Source organism: Phoca vitulina, unplaced genomic scaffold (genome assembly GCF_004348235.1).
Source record: "Phoca vitulina isolate PV1807 unplaced genomic scaffold, GSC_HSeal_1.0 scaffold20, whole genome shotgun sequence".
Taxonomy (NCBI): Eukaryota; Metazoa; Chordata; class Mammalia; order Carnivora; family Phocidae; genus Phoca; species Phoca vitulina.
Window position 1 is genome coordinate 24,117,697 of NW_022589723.1, and position 22,267 is coordinate 24,139,963.

Genomic DNA, 22,267 nt, shown 5'->3' on the forward strand with positions numbered 1-22,267 from the left:
CCCTTTTGTTCTGCCATTGTATTGTGCAAATGACCACGTGTAATACATAAATGAATGAGCATGGCTCTATTCCGATAAAACTTTATTTACAAAAATTGGCCGTGGGCCAGATTGGCCAAGTAGGCCATAATTTGCTGACTCTTCTGGGGCTGGGGGCGGGGTGGGGGGTAGGGAGTGGGGTGGCTTTAGTGAAAGCATTATCAAAGAGGTTCTGCTTTTTTGGGTCAATTTCTTTCTTATCATCTAAATTCTAGTACCCTACAGTCTCCTTTTGGGGAGAAACTGTCACTGCATAACCTTCCCCATTACATTGGTTTGAATTCTCACTTGCCTTCTTGTTGGACAAATTAGACTGTAGACATGAGTTCCTACCAGTGCCTTTTCTGGTTTGTGATTCCTTGTTCAGTATAGAACGGAGAATGGGAGGCTCCTTGGGGCTTCAGAGGACTCTGTTTGACCCTCTGAAGGTTTGAAATCAAACTGGATGAAACAATGCAAGGCTTAGCACAGTCTCTCTGATGGGCTTCTTCCCCTGCTAGACTGTTCCAGGTAAAGATGGAACGGGAGCAGCACCAGACCGAGATCAGGGATCTCCAGGACCAGCTCTCAGAAATGCATGATGAATTGGACAGCGCCAAACGAGCTGAGGACAGGGAAAAGGGAGCTCTGATTGAGGTAAGGGGGGAGGGCGTGGGATAAGGTGTCAAGAGAGGCCCCATCTTCCTGGAGAGGGTGGGGTGGGTAGGGGCGGCGGGGTCTGGATACTACGAGCCATGTTCCACTATGCCTATGGCTAGATTCCATAAAAGCATCATCTGTAATAGTTTTTAAACTTTGTCTTAGGAAAAATTTCAACCATACAGAAAAGTAGAAAAAAGTAATTCATTAACTCCCATAGAGTCCCAACCCAAATCCAGTGGTTGTCAACATTTTGTCATACCCCATTTCTTCCTGTTCATTCATTTATCCTATTATTTTTTTCATCTGTCCATCTATTCATCTTTGCTGAACCATTTCAAAATAAATTACAGATAATACCACACTTCACCCCTAAATTCTTTGGCACGCATCTTTAAAAAATTAGGGAATTTTGTTATAACCACAATGTTATTATTATACCTAAAACAATGAATAATTCCTATAATATAACAATAATACCTGGTCCTTATTCAGAATTTGCTAGTTGTCCCTCAAGTATATTTTATAGTTGTTTCCTCCACCCCCAACCCAGAGTCCAGTCAAGAATCCCATATTGCCTTCATTGTACTCTTTCTCTGCCACCAATTTCCTATTCCCTGCTCTCTTTCTTCCATTCCATTGATTTTCCAAAGAGACCAGACCAATGGCCCACATTCTGGATTTGTCTGGTTATTTCCTCACGGTGTCTGTTAACTTGTTCCATTATATCCTGCATTTCCAGTAAATGTGAAGTTAGATCTAAACACTAAGAGATTCAGGTTAAACTTTAGGCAAAGACACTTTGTAAGTAATGCTAGTAATGGGAAAGCATTTTAAAGATGTTCATGCCCATACAGCATTTACCACAGTTTTTTTTTTAAGGCCCCCACAAGAGTGTAAGCTCCAGGAGGCAGGGCTGGTGATGGTTGGCTTAGTGTTTTATCCTCATTAGCTGTTCCAGTGCCTGGGACATATAGCACTTGGCAAAGATTTGGTGGAGATGGTTGGATGGATTCATTATGAATAAATGAATGAGTGAATGAATGAATGAACACTTTTGCTATGTACACAGGCTGTCTGTCTGGCTTCTGCCCATATCAGTATATTCCCTATTGACTATTTAGTTCTTATCAATCCACGAATCAGTGAATGAAGGTGACTCTTTCCTCTGCTTAGCATTTGTTAATTATTGTGTAGTTTCCTAAAGACAGTCATTATCTCTTCCCTGAATTAGACTGCAATCCTGTTAAGGTGGTAGATACATACATAGGTTGTGAACGTCTACATTTTTTTTTTTTGGTCAGAGATGGGTATAATTGAAGATCAGAAATAGAATTTGTATCTCTGTGTCCATTTAGATGTTTTGATATTGGCTATAATTATCATACCCTGTATTTTTGGCATAGTTTTGAAGCTTATTTCCTTATAAGCTTTGGTTTGTAGGAACAGCCAACAAATAAATGATACACAATTTAGAACAATGCAAAAAAAAAAGAAGAAGAAGAAACCATAAAAAAATAAAACAATAAAGGTACTTTGTCAGCATTTACTTCTCATTTTCTACAGCTTTCCCCCTAAGGGCCTGGGTCTTTGTTCTGGTCTTGTAGTTCAAGTTTCTGGCTGCCTCCAAGTCTCAGCGGTCAAGTGTTTTCTCACTCCCTTCCTTGTTTCGTTTTGGACTAATTCCCTGGAGGGATTTTAGGTCTTGATCTTTAGAACTTAGAGTCTCTTCCCTGTGACTTGGTGGTGGCAGAGAGCAGAGCACTGGTGGCTACCCAGTTATAGGTGTTCTCACAAATTCATTTACCATATGGGCAGAGGGGAATTGTTTCTCTTCTCCCACATGAGCATCTATCTCTCTGTCTCCACTTAGATCTTTTCTCCTGAGAAAGCCTTGGACCTGTTCCATAGCACCTCTTTTTATCCAATGACCTTTATCTTAAAAACCAGCACATTCATGGTATTATATTGCTTCTCATGGTTCCGCCTTCTTCTTGGGGCTGAGTTACAAAGACAAGGTACATTAGAATGGGGTTTTGAAAATGGTGTATTTGTTGCTGAAATATTAAAACATCATAAAATGGGGGTGCCTGGGTGGCTCAGTTGGTGAAGTCCAACTCTTGATTTCAGCTCAGGTCATGATCTCAGGGTTGTGAGATAGAGCTCTGCATCGGGCTCTGTGCTGAGCATGGAGCCTGCTTGGATTCTCCCTCTCCCTCTGCCCCTCCTCCCCTGCTCACACGCTCTCTTTCTCTCTCTCAAAAAAAAAAAAAATTAAAAAAAAATTTTTTAAATTATAAGATGGAATTTTAAAATGGAGGGGTGGTAGAAATATTTTCCTAACATCTTAATGACTATTTTTATTTCTACATTTTCTATTTTTATATCTACATTTATTTCTTCACTGCCTCCCTATCCATTGATAGCTTTCATCTACCCTTCTGTAATTTAGGGACAATTATAGTGTCCCTACAGCTTTGATACCTGCCTTTAAAAATTCATTTGTCAAGGGGCATCTGGGTGGTATAGTTGGTTGAGCATCTGACTCTTGGTTTTGGCTCAGGTTGTGATCTTGGGGTCATGAGATCGAGCCCTGCTTCGGGCTCCGCACTCATTGCTGAGTCTCCTTAGGATTCTCTCTCCCTCTCCCTCTGCCCCTTCCTTGCACATGAGTGCTCTCACTCTCTCAAATAAATAAATAAATCTTTTAAAAAGTTCATTTTTCAGAAACACTTTTCCTTATTATAATTTATAGTCTTCATATTTCATTTTTTAGGGAGATAAACCATAATAAATTTCATCATCCTCTATTGTTTCTCTCTCTCTTTTTTTCAATTACATAAAAATGTGTTGAATGTTTTTCACATGTATTCTTTTACTTCTTTAGAAAAATTTCCTCAGGATAAGTTCCCAGAAATGATGTCACTGAACAGTTTATGACTTTCAATAAAAATGTAGCTTCACAAACAAATTTAAATAGAAGACTCTGCCATATCCTATGATACTTGTGTGGACACTTTATTGATTCTAAAAAGGGAAGGTGTTATCTTTGCAGTTGGGAAGTCTTTTAAGTTGCTGGATTTTCTCACTAACAGAAACCTCTAATTGTTAATTGTCCTTTCACCTGAAATCCTGTTTCCTTTTAGGTTCATTTTAGCACATTTGAGCTTGCTCTATTTTATATCTGTCCATTTCTTCTACTAGCCAGTTAGTTCAAGAACATGTCGGCTTTGCTTCTTCCCCCATTTCATGCCTCACACAGTGCCAAGCAACAGAGCAAATGAATAAATAAATTTCAGTATTTAAATTATTTTAGAACTGTCACCATTTAAGAAAAGGGAATAATTCTGAATTGAGCTGCATGCTTCTTTGCCTTTTTAAGCACAATGCACCGAGCATATATTATTGAATAAAATTTAATTAATTAAATAGTCTGACTTATTTATAGTGGTAACTAGGATAAGGATATGAGCCTCAGTTTTGGTGATGTGTTTTCAGGCTGGTAATGAGAGACACAGAAAAGGAAACAGAGCACATCTGTTCTTAAAATAGCCGATATTGCTGGCTTTCTGATTATTTGCCTCTTTCCTGTAACAGGAGGAATATCATCTATTCTGTCTTTCTGCAAGATGAGTTAGGGCACAGTTAGTTTCTCTGTGTCAGATTGGGTTTCTCTGGAGGTTCATCCTCCCTGTTTCAATCAGGTTCCTTTGACTTGTCACCAATAGTTAAAACATGACCTATGGTTTCTATAGCACTAATAAAATAGACCCTATCTCCTTGTCACATTGAATTTATTCTTCATATCTTAATAAAAAGTGGCCTGGGGGAATCTGATAACAGATTATAGTTATGGCCAAGTTTTCCATGGCATTTGGCTTAGAACAGGCTCTTAAACACAATGAATATTAAGCACTCCTGCTTTTGAGTGTTTGAAAAAAGTTTGAAGGCTTTTTATTTTGGGAGGCTTGCCAAATGCACAAGATTTTTCATGAAATCTCTTAATTTTTTATATTTTGTTAAGTAACATTGGACACCAACACAAAATCAGTAAAGTAACAGTAAGAGAGAATAAAGTTAAAAAAAAAAGAAAGAAGAGAGAGAGAGAGAAAAAGAAAGAGTAAAAAATACCATTCTCTTAGGATAAACCATATAATTGACCAAAAATAAGATGACTTTGTTATTCTGTTAAACAGTTGATGGTTCTGAACTTTTTTTTTTAAACTCAAGTTACAAAAATGATTACAAAATAAGTTTTCAATCACTTCTTTGTTGGTAAATGCATTCCTCTCCATTCTGGGGGTAATGGGTGAACATGAGACCTTGCTCTAAGTGCCATGACAGTGGAGTTTCTAATTACCAACGATTGTCTTTGATGGGAGCCTGCAGTGCTGATGGATGGGCCTCACTGCAGCAGAGACTGGTAACGGTTTATCCCTGGCATTTGCCAAGATGCAAGTACTTAAAATATTCTGGTATTGAAATTGTATTGATCTGAGGATAAACTGTGCTCAGAAACGAGGTCTCTAATAGTAAAATACTGGTAGGATATGACTGCACATTTTACAAATTTTAATTAAAAAATAACTAAAAAATAATGTTTTTCGTCAGCTGTGATATGCTTTCTAGGCCATTCTTCTGGGGGAAAAAATTACATAATTCCCTATCAGCTACAGTTTTGACATAAAACCTTTTATGTGTCCTTTCAGTGAGTATGGGCCGCAGATAGAGACCCTATAACTTCTGGGAAACATGTACACAGAAGAGATCAGCATTTTTCTCAGTTTGGCATGGAATACCTGTGAATAGGTGGTGTGTGAAATGGGGCTTTCTATGGGCCAGTGAGTTGCTGGCCTGGATATTCTGGTGTGTGGGTCTCAGTGCACCTGCTGTCAGGACAGCCACTTGCTGCTGCTAAGAACAGCCAGGTTCCAGAGTGTGCTTTCTTTTTCTTTCAGCTTTCCTTCTTTCCTTTTAGGTTCTGGGCTTGTCTCTTTTCTTTAAGGAGGTGGACACCCTCCTTATAGGCACTTCCAGCCAAACACAGTGTTCTGTTGCGTTTGCATCAAAGAGATTGAGCACGGTGTAATTGTTTGCCCCTAAGCTCCTCTTGAGTGTGTAGGCTTGTTGTCAGGCCTGCAGAGGCTGGGTGATAAAGAGAAGGGGCAGCGGTATTCAGTCTGTGTCCCAGTCTTCCACCTATAAGCTGTGTGATCCTAGGCACGTTAGTGTCTCAGAGCGCCAGTTTTTTTTGTTTTTTTTTTTTCATTTAGGAATGAGAATACTATTAATCTCCTTGAATATTCATCTCCTAGGATTTTTGGAAATGCTTAGCACAGTTCTTTTTACATACTGCGTACCAAGCACAGTGAAATTTGTAACCCCTCCCCCTAGCCCACAGACGTACTCACTAGATTTTTATCTCCTGGAGGCTTCTGTGTCTGCAGCTAGCCTGGATGCATAGAGGTTTTGTTTTTTTTTTTGTTGTTGTTGTTGTTTTTAATTTTTTTTTTTAAGATTTTATTTATTTGCGAGAGAGAGAATGAGAGACAGAGAGCATGAGAGGGAGGAGGGTCAGAGGGAGAAGCAGACTCCCTGCTGAGCAGGGAGCCTGATGTGGGACTCGATCCCGGGACTCCAGGATCATGACCTGAGCCGAAGGCAGTCGCTTAACCAACTGAGCCACCCAGGCGCCCTGCATAGAGGTTTTGAAAGTGCTGATTCCGATTGGCCAAGGCCTCCCTCTGTTTTCTCTGAGTGGTGTCTCCAGAGAGGCATGCTCATCTCCAATGGATATTTACTTACGTTTTGAAATTTATATATTTCCTCTCCTTTCTTTGGCTTGAGATGATTGGCAGTAAGGCTGCTGAGGTGATGAAGTCAAGTTTTTGAAATCTCTCCTGCCTTTTGGTCTCCCCTGGACCACCTCCAAGTGCTGCTGGGCGATACGGTGCGGTGTAATCTGATGGGATCTGTACGACACAGGCCGCCTAGGCGGCAGCCACACACAACACCATGTCAGTGTCAAAGGGACCATGAAAACCTAGGTGCTTGACATGCATTGGTGGCACTACACAAAAGGCGACACAAAGCACAGATATATCCTGGAAAAGATAAGTGTGGGAAGAGAAACTGCCTTATCATCACAACAAATGTGTGAGAGTAAGAGCAGGAAACGGGGGTTGGAATCACAGGGACTCCCACAAACAGGCTGGCAGAAGGCCCAGGAAGACCTGCAGGGACAGCTGGTAGCAATAATGATGGGTGCGGCTCTGGTCCTCCCGAAGGAGGGACTGGCAACCTCGGCACCAGGATGTCCCCCTTTTGACGAATCTCAGGATCGGCTCTATTTTCCTAAGATTCGCTCATGTGTTCTGCGCTTGGTGCTTCGGAAGACCCCAAATTGCTGTAGTTACCTGGATGAATCTCTTGGCATTTCATCTGAACTTATCAGTGCCTGCTAGTGAGATTCTGGAAGGTGCGAAGTCTTGGTGTCTGCAGTGCAGCCCTACCCTGGGACTGCAGAGATTCCCCTGGTTCAACGGATGTGCAGGTCCTAGAGAAAAGGAAAGAGATTCCATTGCCAGTTATATTTTCATCCCCTCATGAGTGACATACTTCTTGAATGGAAAGTAGTTTCTCATCTCTGAGGCCTCGGCTCCCCAGGTGGCAGTCATTCCTCTGATTTCCCGGGAGCTCCAAGAGCACAGCATGTGTATTTACTCAGAAGTCACCAGTGAAAAAGACTAGTTTAGAATTCTGTTATCTGCAGACTTCTGCTGTACTGCACATGTTAATTCGTTTATATTCAGAACAGACACATTCCCAATAACATTGATCCATGCACCAAAAATATGATCACATTGGTATCCTTCTTTCGAGGGGCTGACAGTCTGGCAGGGGAGAAAAGAAAATAGTCTAATGGACTGCAGGTAAAAGAATTACATGCTCTGAGATGTATAGCTAAAGTGAGGTGGGTATCAGGAGGGGGATTCAAGGAAGACTTCTTGGAGAAGGTCCTGCTCTATCTGTGTCTTCAGAGATTTTCTGAGAGGCAGAGAGAGAGGCGGGACTGAGAGGGAAGAGGGGCACTTGAGACAGAGGATGCATGTGGATAATGTCATAGGGGCCCCAGGTGAGCGACTGGATGCAGGGAGCAGTTGGGTGGCAGGAGAGCCTAAACCAGGGAGGTGAGGGAAAGGATCTAAGATGTTCCAGAACTTTTGGAGGAGGAGGAGGAGGAAAGGAAGGAATATGATGAATTCACCAAAAAATATAAACCTACTGAATCTGAGGTGCCCGTGGGACATCCAGATGGATGTGTCTGGCAGGTCACTGGAAGTGCAGGTCTGAACTCAGATAGGAGTTGGAGGTAAAGGTTTGGGAGTTACTTGCTTAGAATTAATAGATGGCGGGAAAAAATAGATGAGCTTGCCAAAAAAGAATAAAGAATGCAAAGTTGCATTCTTGGGGATCATCTTAGCTTTTGGGAAGAGGGAGAGAAAAGCCAGAAAAGACTGTCTAGAAAAAGCAGCCTGAGGGAAGAAAGCAGGCATGTACCGTCTTTGAACTGCAAGGCCAAAGAGAATTTGAAGGAGATGGGTGGGGAGGATCAAAGAAGGGTCGGGAAAAATTGAGGACTGGGAAGAAGCCTGGATGTGGTAATTAAGAGGTCACTATGACCTTGGAGGGGACGGTCTTAGTGCAATAGGATCCAAAGCTATATAGCAAGAGATTAAGGAGTGAATAGGTGGTTAAGAAGCACAGCCAACAGAAATTATACTTTCAGGAAGTTTCGTGGAGAAGCTTGTTTTTGTTTTGTTTTATTTTGTTGCCTTTGACCCAGTGGATTCTTATGGCCTGAGGAAAAGGACATAGCTCCAAGGAAACGGAGGAGAACAAAATGACAGAAGAAAGATCACTGATGGAGGAAAGGCTTGGAGCAGTCTGGCGCGGGGCAGCTGGATGTGTGTGAGGCGGCTGCGGGTGGCAGAGGCCGGGCATGCGGAGGAGAGCCGGGGTGGACAGGAAGCTGAGGCAGCCATGGCCGAGTCCCGCCAGCATGAAGTGAGGGCGTCGGGGCTTGACGAGAGCTCAGTGGGTCTGGGACAAAGATGGCGAAGTAAAAGGAATGCTGGGCTTTTGGCAGGACACACTTGGGTTTAGGGAATGCGATTTGTAGTGGAACTTGCTGCCCCGGTTTTGTGCCTTTCCTCAGGAACGCCTGGCAGTTAATGAGGAGAAGATGGGAGTGTTGCGCCTGCTCAGAGGGGCGAGCGGGACCCGAGGAGAAGGGGCGGAGTCAGCCGGTCCTGGGACCTGGGTTACGGGTTTGCCCACGCGCCCCCCGGGGTCCCCGGGGTGGTGTGACGTAAGTGAGGCCAGTCCGTCGGCATGTCCCCCAGTGAAGCAACAGCACGCAAAAGCCTGTTCATTGCAAGAGCGACAGACCTTTCATTGCACAGGAAGGAAAGGAGGTGGAAAAGGCAGACATGCCCCTTCAAAGCAATGAAAATGAAATCAGTTTCCCTTTTTCCTCCCTCAAATTAAATCAAACTCAGAAAAGCTGAGACAGACAAATCAAGGGGAATGATGGTGTCCAAGGAATGAAAAGAAAGACGGGGAGATGGTCTAAACTGGTGGGGAGTGTGGGGAGGAGAGAGTCGGAGGACAGCTCGGGAGTATGGCCGTTGGCCCCAACCGGGCCGCTCAGCGAAGGTGATTAATCCTCACCTCCCCTTTCATGATTCCTCTCTCTAGGAACTCTTACAGGCAAAACAGGATCTTCAAGATCTGCTCATCACCAAAGAGGAGCAGGAAGACCTCTTGAGGAAGCGGGAGCGTGAACTCACCGCCCTGAAGGGAGCCCTGAAGGAAGAGGTCTCCAGCCATGACCTGGAGATGGACAAGCTGAAGGAGCAGTACGACGCCGAGCTGCAGGCCCTGAGGGAGAGTGTAGAAGAAGCAACCAAGGTGAGTCACTGCACCAGGTCTGACCAGACCCTAGGGCCCGTGGGCCTGGGGCGCGAGAGTCTGGCTTGGGGACAGTCGAGGGGGTGAGACCACCTTGCCCACGCCCGTGCCAGTCGTTTTTCATTACAGAGTGAAGCTCAGTTTCATCAGATCATGGAACTAGAGCTTGTTCACAAATAATGAGCTTGGCAGTGCCGCTGTGGACCCTTTTGAGTCAGTAAATTTAAACATTGTTAAAGACACGGGCATGTTTGGAGGCCCATGAGTGAGCCTCGTGCAGAGCAGAGCTGGGCCCCTCCAGGTGTGCCTAAAGGTCGGAGGCCGAGGGCATCGTGTGGCTTTGCTAACGGGGCAGGGTGGCCGACCAGACCCAGATTTCTGGAATCCTTCACCCCTGCCCCTGCCTTAGCCTGTTCCTTTTGACTCATGACGCCTTCTGTTGAACAGTTCAGTTTCTTTTCTCAGCAGAGTTCCACGAGGGTTAATTGGCTGAATTGTCCAAACCCTTGCCAGATAATTTTTCTCTTAATTGAATTCTTGGCTCCTATAAATAGATTGAAAAATTATGTTGAGGTCTTTTGGTGCAGGCCTCATCTTGGCCATTGGAGAAGAGAAAAGCAGTGTTTTGAAGGGGAAAATGCTCTGCAATATCATGCCATCTTTAGGGAACGAGAGGAATTACAGAGCATAAAGTTTTTAGCGTCTCTGCAATGCACAGGTTAAAGATGATGAGGAAAGAACTCTTGATATTGTTGTTTTATTCTGGGATGATTACAGAGACAGCTCAGAGCGAGTAGGCCCCCTGTCTCCCCTAAGCTGCATAGTGATTCACTGATTTTCAATTATGGCATGGTAATTGCAAATGACAAGAAGTGAAAGATGGTTTTGTTTGTTATAACAATAAAAAGTCTGGGAAATAGTCTGTTTGGGGTTGTTATAACTGAGACAGTTTTTAAAGCTCTTCTCATTGATTTGCCTTAGTGTTTTTTTTGTTTTGTTTTTGAGACTTGGTTTCGTTTGAGGGAGAAAATGGAAACCGATTTCATTTTCGTTGCTTTGAGAGGACGTGTCTGTTTTTTCCATCTTATTTTCTTTCTGTGCGGTGCTCCAGGCCTTTCTGTGCTGTTGTTTCATGGGGGACGTGCCAGGAGGCTAGTGAGAAAGATGATTCTCCTTTGAACCCACCATGTGTTCTTCACCTTCAGACCTTGCGTCAGAGCTTGAGTTAACGTGGTTGATTCATTGAAGGGTATTTGAGGATGGTGTCTTGGGCATGTTTATAGTGATTTAAATGTAAGGACAGTTAAGCTTGTGCCACACTTGGGATGCAAGATATTTTGTCAGAAGCTTCTACGTCCACTCACAAACACTGTGAGTGGGGAAGGGAAACGTGGTAGGTGAGTGGAATTGAGATAATCTGTAGAGACTTAGTCTGTTGCATTTTGACCCTTTCAAAGGTCAGTATTATATGTTCATTTACAGCATTTTCATTATGCCAGTTCAAGAGAGATAACTTCCTTGACCTGTACCGGTCTGTGAAAGAAATAACAGGTGAGTTCGCCAAGATATCTATCATGGGCAGAGAACGTAGGGTTTCTGAGCACCCAGAAACTAACACAAAGGGGCTCACCTTAGCATCCAAAGGGGTGCATGCCAGCAAGCTTCTTTGCCCAAGGTCATATTCTACAGTGCTATCAGTATCTTTCCCTGAAAGGACAAATCTGATCATGTCAGCCTCTGCTTAAATGCTCTCTTGGCTCCCCATTGCTCCAGATGTAAGTTCAAAATTGTTAGCATGGTAGGTCCTTCCTCTGCCTAACCCTGTCTCCGGAAAACTCCATATTCTTTTAGTCCTTTCACCTCTGTGCACATGTGGACTGACTTCCTTCCACTTTTCTGCCTGACCACCCTCTTTTCATCCCTCAAGACCCTCCTCAAATGTCGTCTCCCCTGTGATGATGACTGGGTACCTCCACTTCCCTCAGTGGATCCTTCCATAGGGTTTTTGTTGCTCCCTGGTTATTCCTCTACTGTAGTTTGTATCATACCATGTTATAATTCATCATGTCTACCAACTTCATTAGACTCTGAGCTTCTTAAGTACAGGGGCCATTTTTATCCCTCCCTCCCCTTTTTTTTCCCTAGAGTGGGAGTGACAAACCCAAGTACCTCAGGGCCCAGACAGGGACATCAATGAGTGGACCTCTGGGTGTGTTGTTGGGGTGACAGTAGGGCACGGTGGAGACTGTGGCAAACTAGAAAGTGTGCCCTTTGCTGTAGGGTCAGTTGCTTCTCTGCTGCAGTTGAAAGTTGTCAGTGAAGGAATCCTGGGCTCATGTTGCAATCTCTCAATTTTTTTTTTTTTTTTTAAGAAGCCAGATATCTGGATGTTGATGTGAGATCTCCTGGCTTTTAAATTAGCAAGAAAAGAATGATAGAGACCAAACTCAACCCATCTGCACATTGACAGCATGTGATCTTTGTCTCTTGAGTTTAACACAGTGTCTGGCACGCAGTTATGTCCATGTAATGTCTGATGAATGAAAGTAAGTGGAGGACAAATTCCCCTCTTAACTAGGTTTTCAGTCCCTGTGGCGTGGTTCCTGTTGGATTTTCTCTGATGGTGATGTGGGAGGTCTTTTAAGAAACCCTGCTATGACTCTGAATTTCTGTACCTTGCTTTTATGTTTCCCTGCAGTTTTTTAAAGAGCATCATGATTGTGTCTTTGCACCTGTTAGCTTTTGCTTCTGAAGGTGGTTGCCAAACAAATGTGACAGAATCTTATCTAATGGAAAAAATTATGTCAGTCTAGCGGACAGATGCTGCCTTTTTGTTAAATGATTTACATGTGGGTATTGTAGAATAGAATTTTAAGATTCTTCTATTAACTACTTGGAGGAGAGTGAATTAAATATAACTTTTTAAATTTGGTAATGTGTCTCTTAAATGTGTGTGTGCACTAGCCTTCAGCCTTTTCTAGCCCCAGGGGAAGGACTCCCCCATCACTGTGACTAAAAACTGACATTTCCTTGAGGAACTATGTTGCAGTAAAAAATTTATTTCCTTGGTAAGTCTTAGGAGGCAGCCCAACTGTCTGGCATCAGATTTTCTAATTTTCGCCACTGCCCCGGGGCCAAAAACTCCTAAAGTGTTATCTTATCGTTGTCCAATAACAAATATTTCATCCTGGCCTGAGCTTGAGCACTAAAAGTTTTTTTGTGTGTGTTCCATGATTCATTGTTTGCGTATAATACCCAGTGCTCCATTCAATACGGAGCACTAAAAGTTTTAAATTACTAGGACATTAGGTGAAAACTGTCAAGTTATGTTAAGAACATTTTGAGGATGTTAAAGGAGCGACTTTTATTTTTGTATTGTGTGATAGACTTCGGGGCCATGAGGCTGTTGTACGGCCCCAACATACAGCAGTTAAGCCACAGATATTTCTTACATGAGTGGGTGAGGGGTAAGTGGAGGGAGGATGAAGATATGTGAGAGACTCTTGCCATCCTTCACTTCTCCATTTGTATCGTTTGTAAATATAGCATTTACAGATTTACTTACTGAACCGTTGCCAAGTGCAAGGTATTATGAAGGTTATGAAGATAAATCAGATAAATGTACCTTCCAGAAGATTGAAGGGGGGGAGAGAAGTAACACTCAAGCTGACTACAGAGTAGGAAAGAGTAAATGTCCCAGACATAAAGTGCTGTAGGAGGTGGCTTGTGCTCAGGAGGGCAGTGTGTAGGGGAATGTCAGTGGTGTTTTTTTTTTTTTTTCTTTTGGGCCTTGGGGGGCTTTTTTTTTTTTTTTTTTTTTAAATATTTTATTTTATTTATTAGAGAGAGAGAGAGAGCATGAGAAGGGGGAGGGTCAGAGGGAGAAGCAGACTCCCAGCAGAGCAGGGAGCCCAATGCGGGACTCGATCCTGGGACTCCAGGATCATGACCTGAGCCGAAGGCAGTCGCTTAACCGACTGAGCCACCCAGGCGCCCCTGTCAGTGGTGTTTGAGCATGGAGGCCAAGTACATGAGCACCCGGTACTGAGTCCAGCATGTTCAGCACCTTGTAGGTGGGAAAATGCAATGTGGGTCTGGGCTGGAGCCTTGTGGAACAATACAAGTTAAGATGGTTACAGATTAAAAGAGACTTTTGAGAGGCAGAGTCCCAGATCCAACACGTGGACCATGTTTGGATCCCAGTTCAAACAAACCAACTGTAAATACACACACACACACACACACACACACACACACACACGCACTTGAAATCATTGGGAACATTTAAATACTGTTTCTATATTTAAGGATATTAAGAAATAAAGTAAGCAAAAATGTTAGGGGTGACAATAGTGTCATTATTTTTAAGAGTCCTTTATCTTTTAAAGAAACTTACTGAAGAATTTTTAGGTGAAATGGTAGGCTATCTGGAATTTGCTTTAAAATAATCCACTTGGGGGAGAAAGTGCGTAGGGGTGTGGGTGAAACAAGATTAGCCATGTGTTGATAAGTATTAAAGCTGCGTGATGGATAAGAACGAGTTAATTATACTATGTGCTCTACTTTTGCTAATGTTTAAAATTTTTCATAACGTGTTTTTTTATTTTTTTAAGAACACAGAAAGACTTAAGATAGAAAAGGTGAGGCGGAGAGGATGTGAGGACTCGTTGAGTGTCATAATGCCATGACACATGAGTGGTTTTTAATTGCTGAGGGAACACTTACTTGGTGTTTGTTGTAGGGACTTGGGACATGCTTTCCTATCAGTGACCTGCAGGTAGGGGAAGTTAGCAGGTGGAAAAGTGGTTAGAAGTAAGGAGTGAGGAAGATGGAGCTGCGGGTTTGGGGATGGTGGCCAGGAGAGGCAGGACTGGCAGGAGAGAGACCCCACAGGGGTGCCATGATTGAGGTGAGGGAGAAAGAAGAGGCAGCTAAGCTGCAGATCTTCCCTCAGGTGCTAAGGCCTTGCTGGGGCTGGGAAAGTTCCAGGTGGGTCCCCTAGGGGAAGCGGTTGGCGAGAGGCAGGGCAGCCCTGTTGGGTGGGATGGTGAGCCACTCCACGAGGGTGGGGGCCACTCCTGGTGGACTGGGACAGCTTAGGGTAGGAGAGGAGGATGATGATGAAAGCACAGAGAATTGAAGACAAGCAGCCAGGTCCAGTAACAGGAAAGCAGGCAGAAGAGCACTGAATTTGGCTTAATAAATGATATATTTGAGAAACTTCTAGAAGGAACTTGTTTTTGCATTACATTTTTTTTTTAAAGATTTTATTTATGGGCGCCTGGGTGGCTCAGATGGTTAAGCATCTGCCTTCGGCTCAGGTCATGATCCCAGAGTCCTGGGATCGAGTCCCGCATCGGGCTCCCTGCTCGGCGGGGAGCCTGCTTCTCCCTCTGCCTCTCTCTCTCTCTGTCTCTTATGAATAAATAAATAAAATCTTAAAAAAAAAAAGATTTTATTTATTTATTTGACAGAGAGACACAGTGAGAGAGGGAACACAAGCAGGGGGAGTGGGAGCGGGAGAAGCAGACTCCCCACTGAGCAGGGAGCCCGACGCGGGGCTCAATCCCAGGACCCTGGGACCATGACCTGAGCCGAAGGCAGACGCTTACCGACTGAGCCACCCATGTGCCCCTGCAGTGCATATTTATATACAAGTCTCCATGCTTTCATCTTGTTTTGCTCTGTAGAGTATAAATTCTTTCTAACATTATGTCTACGTTTTAAATTCTATAACACTTACATAGATTTTATTTAAATTCAGTAATGTTGCAACTTTTTCTTGCCTCCAAAACTGTCCTCAAATTATGGCTTCATGTTTGCATCTCACTGAACAATCTGGAAATGTCACTCAATCTTACGAAAATGATGTGCTTCAGTGCTCCTTTCCCGTATCACTTCTAGATTTTCCTTCCCCCTTTTCTTACAACCCGCGAACCGTTTCTTTAAAAGCAAAAAGGTCAGCAGAGGCTCAGATGGCAAAACCACTGCTAATCTTAGGATCAATGGAATTGCTTCCCTTAAAGACAGGGCTGATTCAGGGAAAAATCTCATTTCTTTTTTCTCCATGGGAACTAGGGTAGTGAGGGAACCTGTAAAAAATCCGTATTTCCTGAGCTTGCTAACTTCAGACAATCCGCTTACTCTGCATGACCACTGTTGAGAACAGGAGAAGTGGCACAGTTGCATGTGCCCAGGTAAAGGGAAGTATCTCTTTTCCACCGACTCACGTGTGCCTGGGGTGGCCTAGAACTTTCCATCGGCAAAAGTAAAATTGGGAAGATTCAAGGTTAAACAAGGTCTCCTTTCATTTTTCTTCTCTCTAGTTTTTTTTTTCTCCTCCAGAAATGACTCGTTTAGTGATTACCTTGCTCTTTTACATTCTGTATTGATTAAAGAGTAGCTAAATAGGAAGCATGGTGTGGTGTCCTAGCATGTTTGTTTGGGACCCACCGTCTAAGCCCTAGATATGCCCCCTCCCTGCTGTGACTGATCCCAAGTGCAGGGGTCCTGATAAACCTCTTGGAGGCCTTGGTGAACAGGACATCTCTGCACTTCACTCCTGGTGTTTTAGCTGAGCTGCCAAATTCACTTGCTGTGTGGTTTGTAAAAGACAGAATAAGAGTCCCAGAGACAGCCATTCCTTTCTTATCAAATGTTTGAGTGTGTTTTACTGGTATCAGTCACTGAGGGCCCATAGGTGGGCGCACCATGGTCTCTAGCTTTGAAGATCTTTTACAGTCTTCTAGGAAGAAAGGCATGCAGATAAGAGGATAATGAAGTTTTGGTGCTGGGGTTGAGTCACAAGCAGGGTGGGAGAGGCTTACTGCCTTGGATGGCAAGATTCAGGAGAGAAGCAGGCCGCACATCCATTCTGTACCTGGACACCCTAAGTGTCTTCTATGTACCAAATAGTTAAGAATTAGAAATGAAAACGATAACTTCCCTTTCCCAGGACCTCTCCAAGAGTTTCTGGACATTAGCACCCCTTGAACCTGCTGTCTTTGTACTCAACTCCTTTTAGTAAACTCATAGTTAACAGAAATCCTGGACGCTTAAATACCCTAAATGCAAGACCAAAAAAGAGCATTGACTTGGGAGAGGAGCTAAAATAGATTTCATTTACTTAAGGAGACAATTGGATTCCAGTTACAGTTAAGATTTCCAGAGGGTAGGACCTCATAAGACAGTTACGAGGAGGACCTCTATTTCCTGGTTAGGACCACAGCAGTAAAGGAGCTCTCCTCTTGGGAGTCATGAGTGGATTTGCTGCTGTATTTTGGGGAGCATCACAGTGCAGGAGAAAGAACGGATGCCAGATTGCATTAGGAAGATTCCTCACACAGGGTTGGGTAGGACGTCGGCCAGGTTTTAATGACGGTACCTCGAGGCTTCATGCGTGTGGTTAAGCAGGAGAGCATTTTCCCACAGCTCCAGTGGGAGGGGTGGCAGAAGCAGGGCTTTCAGGACACCTAGAGCACTCAGATGACCCAGAAAATCACAGTGAATTCACTTGCAGTGTGAAGAGAAAGTGTTGAAACTTAATTGGGTGGGAAAGGAAGTAAAAAAACCTTTCCCGGGCCTCAGGGAGGGCAACACAACAGCCTGGTCTACAAGTCATGCTGTCCCTGCCCTGCCTGACACAGGCTTTGAGGGGGTTAGGAGGAGGGAGGAGAGCTCTTGTCCGTTTCCCATCTGTACTGAGGAATGACGAGAGGACGAGGCTTAAATAATTCAGGAGATTTGACATTAGCATCAATTCCTAACCTTGGGAATGGGTTGGGAATGGGTTGTTGAGCCAGCCACCCAGGCGTCCCTCAGTTGCATTTTTTTTTAAAGATTTTATTTATTTATATTTTTGACAGAGAGAGAGACAGTGAGAGCAGGAACACAAGCAGGGGGAGTGGGAGACGGAGAAGCAGGATTCCCGCCGAGTAGGGAGCCCGCTGCGGGGCTCAATCCCAGGACCCTGGGATCATGACCTGAGCCGAAGGCAGACGCTTAACAACGGAGCCACCCAGGTGCCTCCCAGTTTGTAAACTGTGTCCAGGAGCAAGTGGATGAGGGTGGATAGGGACCTTGGAAGAAGGGAAAAGTTTGTTACATGGTGGTGAGGTTTGTAGGAGGAAAGTTCTCATTTGTTACTTGTCTGCTAAGGTGGTTGTAGTGTCAGGGCTGGAAATGCCTTCATGCATTTGTAGAAGTAGTGAGAATAACCGAGTGGTGTGCTTGCCTATCTCCCCAAATGGAATGAATGTTTTGAGATTTCTGAAGCATCAGGGACACCACCCAGAGTTCAGGTATGTAAGCAGGTATGTAAGCAAGACAGGAGCGGTGTCCACACGCTGAGGGCCAGTAACCAGATGCGTGTCCAGGCGTGAATATGGTCAGCCCACAGAACTGGGCAGTGTAAAGAGAGGGGCTCTTTCCAATAGCAGGGACCATCGCAGCCACTAGAATATTGCAAATAGTTAAATCCTTAACATCTGAAAGGAAAAACACTTCAGTTTTATTACCAGAAATCCTACTTAATCTGTGTTACACTTTCCCTGATCCTCTATACTCTCTCTGACCCTCTAAACTCTGCCTGATGAATATTTTTCTAAAGACTTGCCAAGATCATTAAGTAGATTTCTACTTGGTGGAAAAATTTGGCACTATTATTTGATCACGTTAAGCAGAAAATGGAACCCGTCATAAGCTTTAAGTCCATTAGATAAGGAGCAGTGTGGAAACAGAAATATGTACAACGTCAAAACAAATCCGGATATATAAGGCATTTGTGGTAGCTAGCCTCTGCGATGGCCCCCAGTGATCTGGGCTTCCTGGTACTCTTGCTCCTTTGTAGTCCCCTCCCGTGTTGAATAGGGCTGATCTGGGTGACCAGTAGGAAATGGTAGAGTATGACTTCCAAGGCTAGGTCATAAAAGACATAAAAGTTTCTTCCTTGCTTCCTCTTGAACCGCTTGCTCTGGGGGAAGCCAGCTGCCATGTTGTGAGGGCCCACAGGCAGCCTGTGGGAAGTCCCTTGTGGTGAGGGAGAGGGCCCCTGTCAACAGCCATGTGAGTGCGCCATCTTGGAGCTGGATCCTCGGGCCCCATTCAAGCCTTCAGATGACTGCAGTCTTGGCTGGCATCTTGACTACAATTTCATCAGCGGACCTGAGCCAGGACTCCCCAACTAAGTCACTTCTAGATTCCTTACCTTCAGAAACTCTTTGAGATAATAAATAGTGTTATTTTATGCTGCTGAGTTTGGGGACAATTTGGCATGTAGTAATAGATACCTAATACCATGGTTTGATAAAGCCATCTCTTCTGTGTCGCTTTTCCTAATAGCCACTGACTCCAGCAGAAATATAGCATCCTGCCACACTGCTGCTCTAGTTCTTGTTCTGTTAGACTATTCCTGTTAGGTCATATGTCATTCTCCTCATCTTGAAGGAGGGACCATCTTATCCTTTCTATCTCTGATACTTTGCAGAGTGCTCACTAAGTAGTCTCCGTGTGAATGAATCGGAATGTACAACGGCAAAACAGAATACCAGCTTAAGGAGAGGTCGGGGTTCTAAATCTGGCTCTGCTATGGACTTCCCAGAAATTTCCTGGTCCTTGTTTTTGTTTCCTTTATTGTAAATGGATACCGTTTGTATTAATAAAAACAAGCCCCAAGTGAATGCATATGCATATATTCTTGTGCACATATAGACAATCTCAGGAAGGATGCAAAGCGATAAGTGGTGATTGCATTTGGGGACAAGTAGGCAGATGGCGTGAGAGGAAAACTCTTTAAAAATCGTGTATAAGGGGCGCCTGGGTGGCTCAGTCATTAAGCGTCTGCCTTTGGCTCAGGTCATAGTTGCAAGGTCCTGGAATCGAGCCCCACATCGGGCTCCCTGCTCTGCGGGGAGCCTGCTTCTCCCTCTCCCACTCCCCCTGCTTGTGTTCCCTCTCTCGCTGTGTCTCTCTCTGTCAAAAAATACATAAAGTCTTTAAAAAAAAATTAAAAAAAAGTCGTGTATAAAACCCTTCATACCATTTGAATTTATCCCATGTACAATGAAATGGGGGTACCGATCTGTGCCTCCACCAGGTGGGCCAAGAGGAACCCCTGAGTTTAGTGAGGAATGTTTACTTTTTGTCCCTGGGATCTCTGTCTCTGCCTTGTCCTTCACCTTCTGTCTGCTGCCCGGGTCTGTGGCTTCTGTGCCATCGGCTCGTCTCCTTTCCTATGGCCGCTGCCCTAGTTCAGCCTCCTTTGCGTCAGCCTGGATGCACTCAGTAATGCTCTTCCTGTTTCCCCTCCTGATTTGGCCCCTCCCCACCACTCCCTCCTGCTGCAGGTGGGCTACCCTGCAGCTGCTCCCCTGCCCACCCCCATGGCTTCCCTCACGGTCAGAGTCCTGCACAGGCTGCCTCTCAGCCTGCCTTTTCAGCCCTGGTCCTCACTGTTTTCTGTGATGAACCCAGCGCCAGTCACACTGAAGAATCCCCGTTCCCTCCACAAAGATGTGTGTTTCTGCCCCCCTGTCCCCCATGCTTGCCGCCTCTGGGCCTTTGCTTTGTGGTCCCCTCCAGCCTGGTCAGCATGGTGCAGTAGACAGAGTAGAGACATGGGGCTGGTCTCCACTGCTTACTGGCAGGGAGATCCTTTTTTGGGGTACCATATTTTATTTTGTAGAGTAACATTGCACATGATTTTTTTTTTTTAATTCAATTTCTGTGCACCAGTCACCAAAATACCCTCAATTTTTCTCCTCCTCCCAACCCTTACCTCTTTGGGAGGTGGTCTGTGTTGGGTGTTCTTAGCTGGGCTGATTCTGCCCACTTGCCCTGGGGGACATTTGACAATGTCTGGAGACATTTTTGGTTGTCACAACCAGGGCAAAGCTACTGGCCTCTGGTGGGTGGAGGCCAAGGATGCTGCTAAACATGCTACAATGCACAGGACAGCTGCTCCCCCCAACATGTTGAGAACCTGGAATCTATGCCTACATGTACGTGTGTGCGTGCACATGCACATATCTATTCTTTTCTTTTTACGCAGATGACTGTTGTGTGACCTTAAGCATAGTTGCTGAGCGATGACTGCATCCTTTGGCAAACCACATCTGTAATCCCCAAAATCCTCCTCTCTCTGTTGGGAAAATAGTGCTAACAGAGTCTGCTAACTCTGTCTCCCAGAGTTGTACATATCCTGGCCTCAGCCTGGCTTTTCTGATTTGCTTTCCCGTATCCTCCTCCTGGACCTTCCCCTGTGTCCCCTTGGCAACCCCCTGCCATCTTTCCTCTGTCTCTGGTCATGTTAGCTGTCTGTCTCCAATGTCCTTCCCACCCCGGGACCCCCGTCTCTGCCAGTTAGAACCCTGCCATCCCTTAGGGCTGAGCTCATATGCCCTCTTCCTGGGGTCTGGTAGCTGCTGCCCTTTCTCTTTGAGGTCCCCAGAGCCTTTGTCCCTCCGGGAGCACTTACGGTTGTTCTTTGCCCATAGCCATGTATTCACTCAGCTCATGGAGCATCATGCGAAGTGACGGCATCCAGCATGTAAAGCAGAAACACAAAGGGGATGATTTTGTTCTGTGTAGGCGGGCCAGGAAGAGGGAATTCCCCAAGAGGGAATGAGGCGTGGATGGAGTCTGGGGAGCAGTGAAAGTTAGTGAGTGACTTACAGGTGGGAAAGGGCATTCCAGACAGAGGGAACTTCATGAGCTGGAGCATGGGACACTTTGGGGTTGTTGTCTCCTGAGACTTTTAGGGATAGCCATTTTCCTTAATCGTTTTGGTATCCTCCGTAGTCTTACCCTAGGCAGTTGGTAGATGTGTTTGGGTGTTCATGTCCTTACTCATTCAACAAAATAGTTTTGAGTGCTTGCTATATCTGCCAGAAGTGGATTGAGGCATATTGTTGGTGGAAGATGGATTGCAGAAGAAAGCCATTAGAGTAGTAGGTGTCCTCTGCAGTGATTAGATGTGGCTTAGTGAGTTCTGAGCTACCGATTAAGTCATGCATTCATGGGGACCACACGTTCGGGTCCTGGAAATGTGTGTAAGCACAAGTCAGAGGCAGATGTAATGGAAAACTCCTCCTGCCCCAGTGATCACTAGGGAACAGAACTTGTTTGAGCCAGCATTGTTAGGTTGGTTTCATGAGAGACCAAATAAAGGGCAAGATGTTCGTTCCACAGGGTGATTGCAGCAGTTTTCACAGTAAAGAATAAAGTAATGTTTTGTCAGCAGTGAGTAGGAGTTGGGTGGGAGAAGGGACAGGGGAGAGGTTGGTTCCTTTCCTAGGGAATTCCAAAGTCGCAGATGGGCCTTATCCTTGGGGACTTAGAGACGAAGGGGAAAATATGGCCAAGTGCACATATTTCTCCTTTTAACACTTCTCCTCGTTTTCTTTCTTTTTGTTAAAAAATTTTTGTTAAATTTCTGCACATGTTTCTCAAGTGTGTGGTCCAGAGAGAAGGAATACTGGCTGCGTCTGGATTTAGGGAAATTCTGAGTCCACTTATGGTTAGCAAAAAGGGCTGGATGTGCATCAGAGACTTTTTGGAACAAGACTGGGGATAAAGTCAAACAAATAAATGGCCGAGCCCAGAAGAGGTGGCATTGAGA

The 22,267-nt window shown here is 44.6% G+C and overlaps 1 protein-coding gene across 2 annotated transcripts in view; it reads left to right on the top strand.

Moving 5' to 3' along the window:
• CGNL1 (cingulin like 1) overlaps positions 1-22,267 on the top strand; it is a 115,375-nt gene that overhangs the window by 25,354 nt on the left and 67,754 nt on the right. For both annotated transcript variants that reach the window (XM_032417277.1, XM_032417276.1), the window contains exons 7-8: positions 540-675; positions 9,439-9,651. In XM_032417277.1, the coding sequence (XP_032273168.1) occupies positions 540-675; positions 9,439-9,651 (349 nt within the window). The remainder of the gene's footprint in view (positions 1-539; positions 676-9,438; positions 9,652-22,267) is intronic.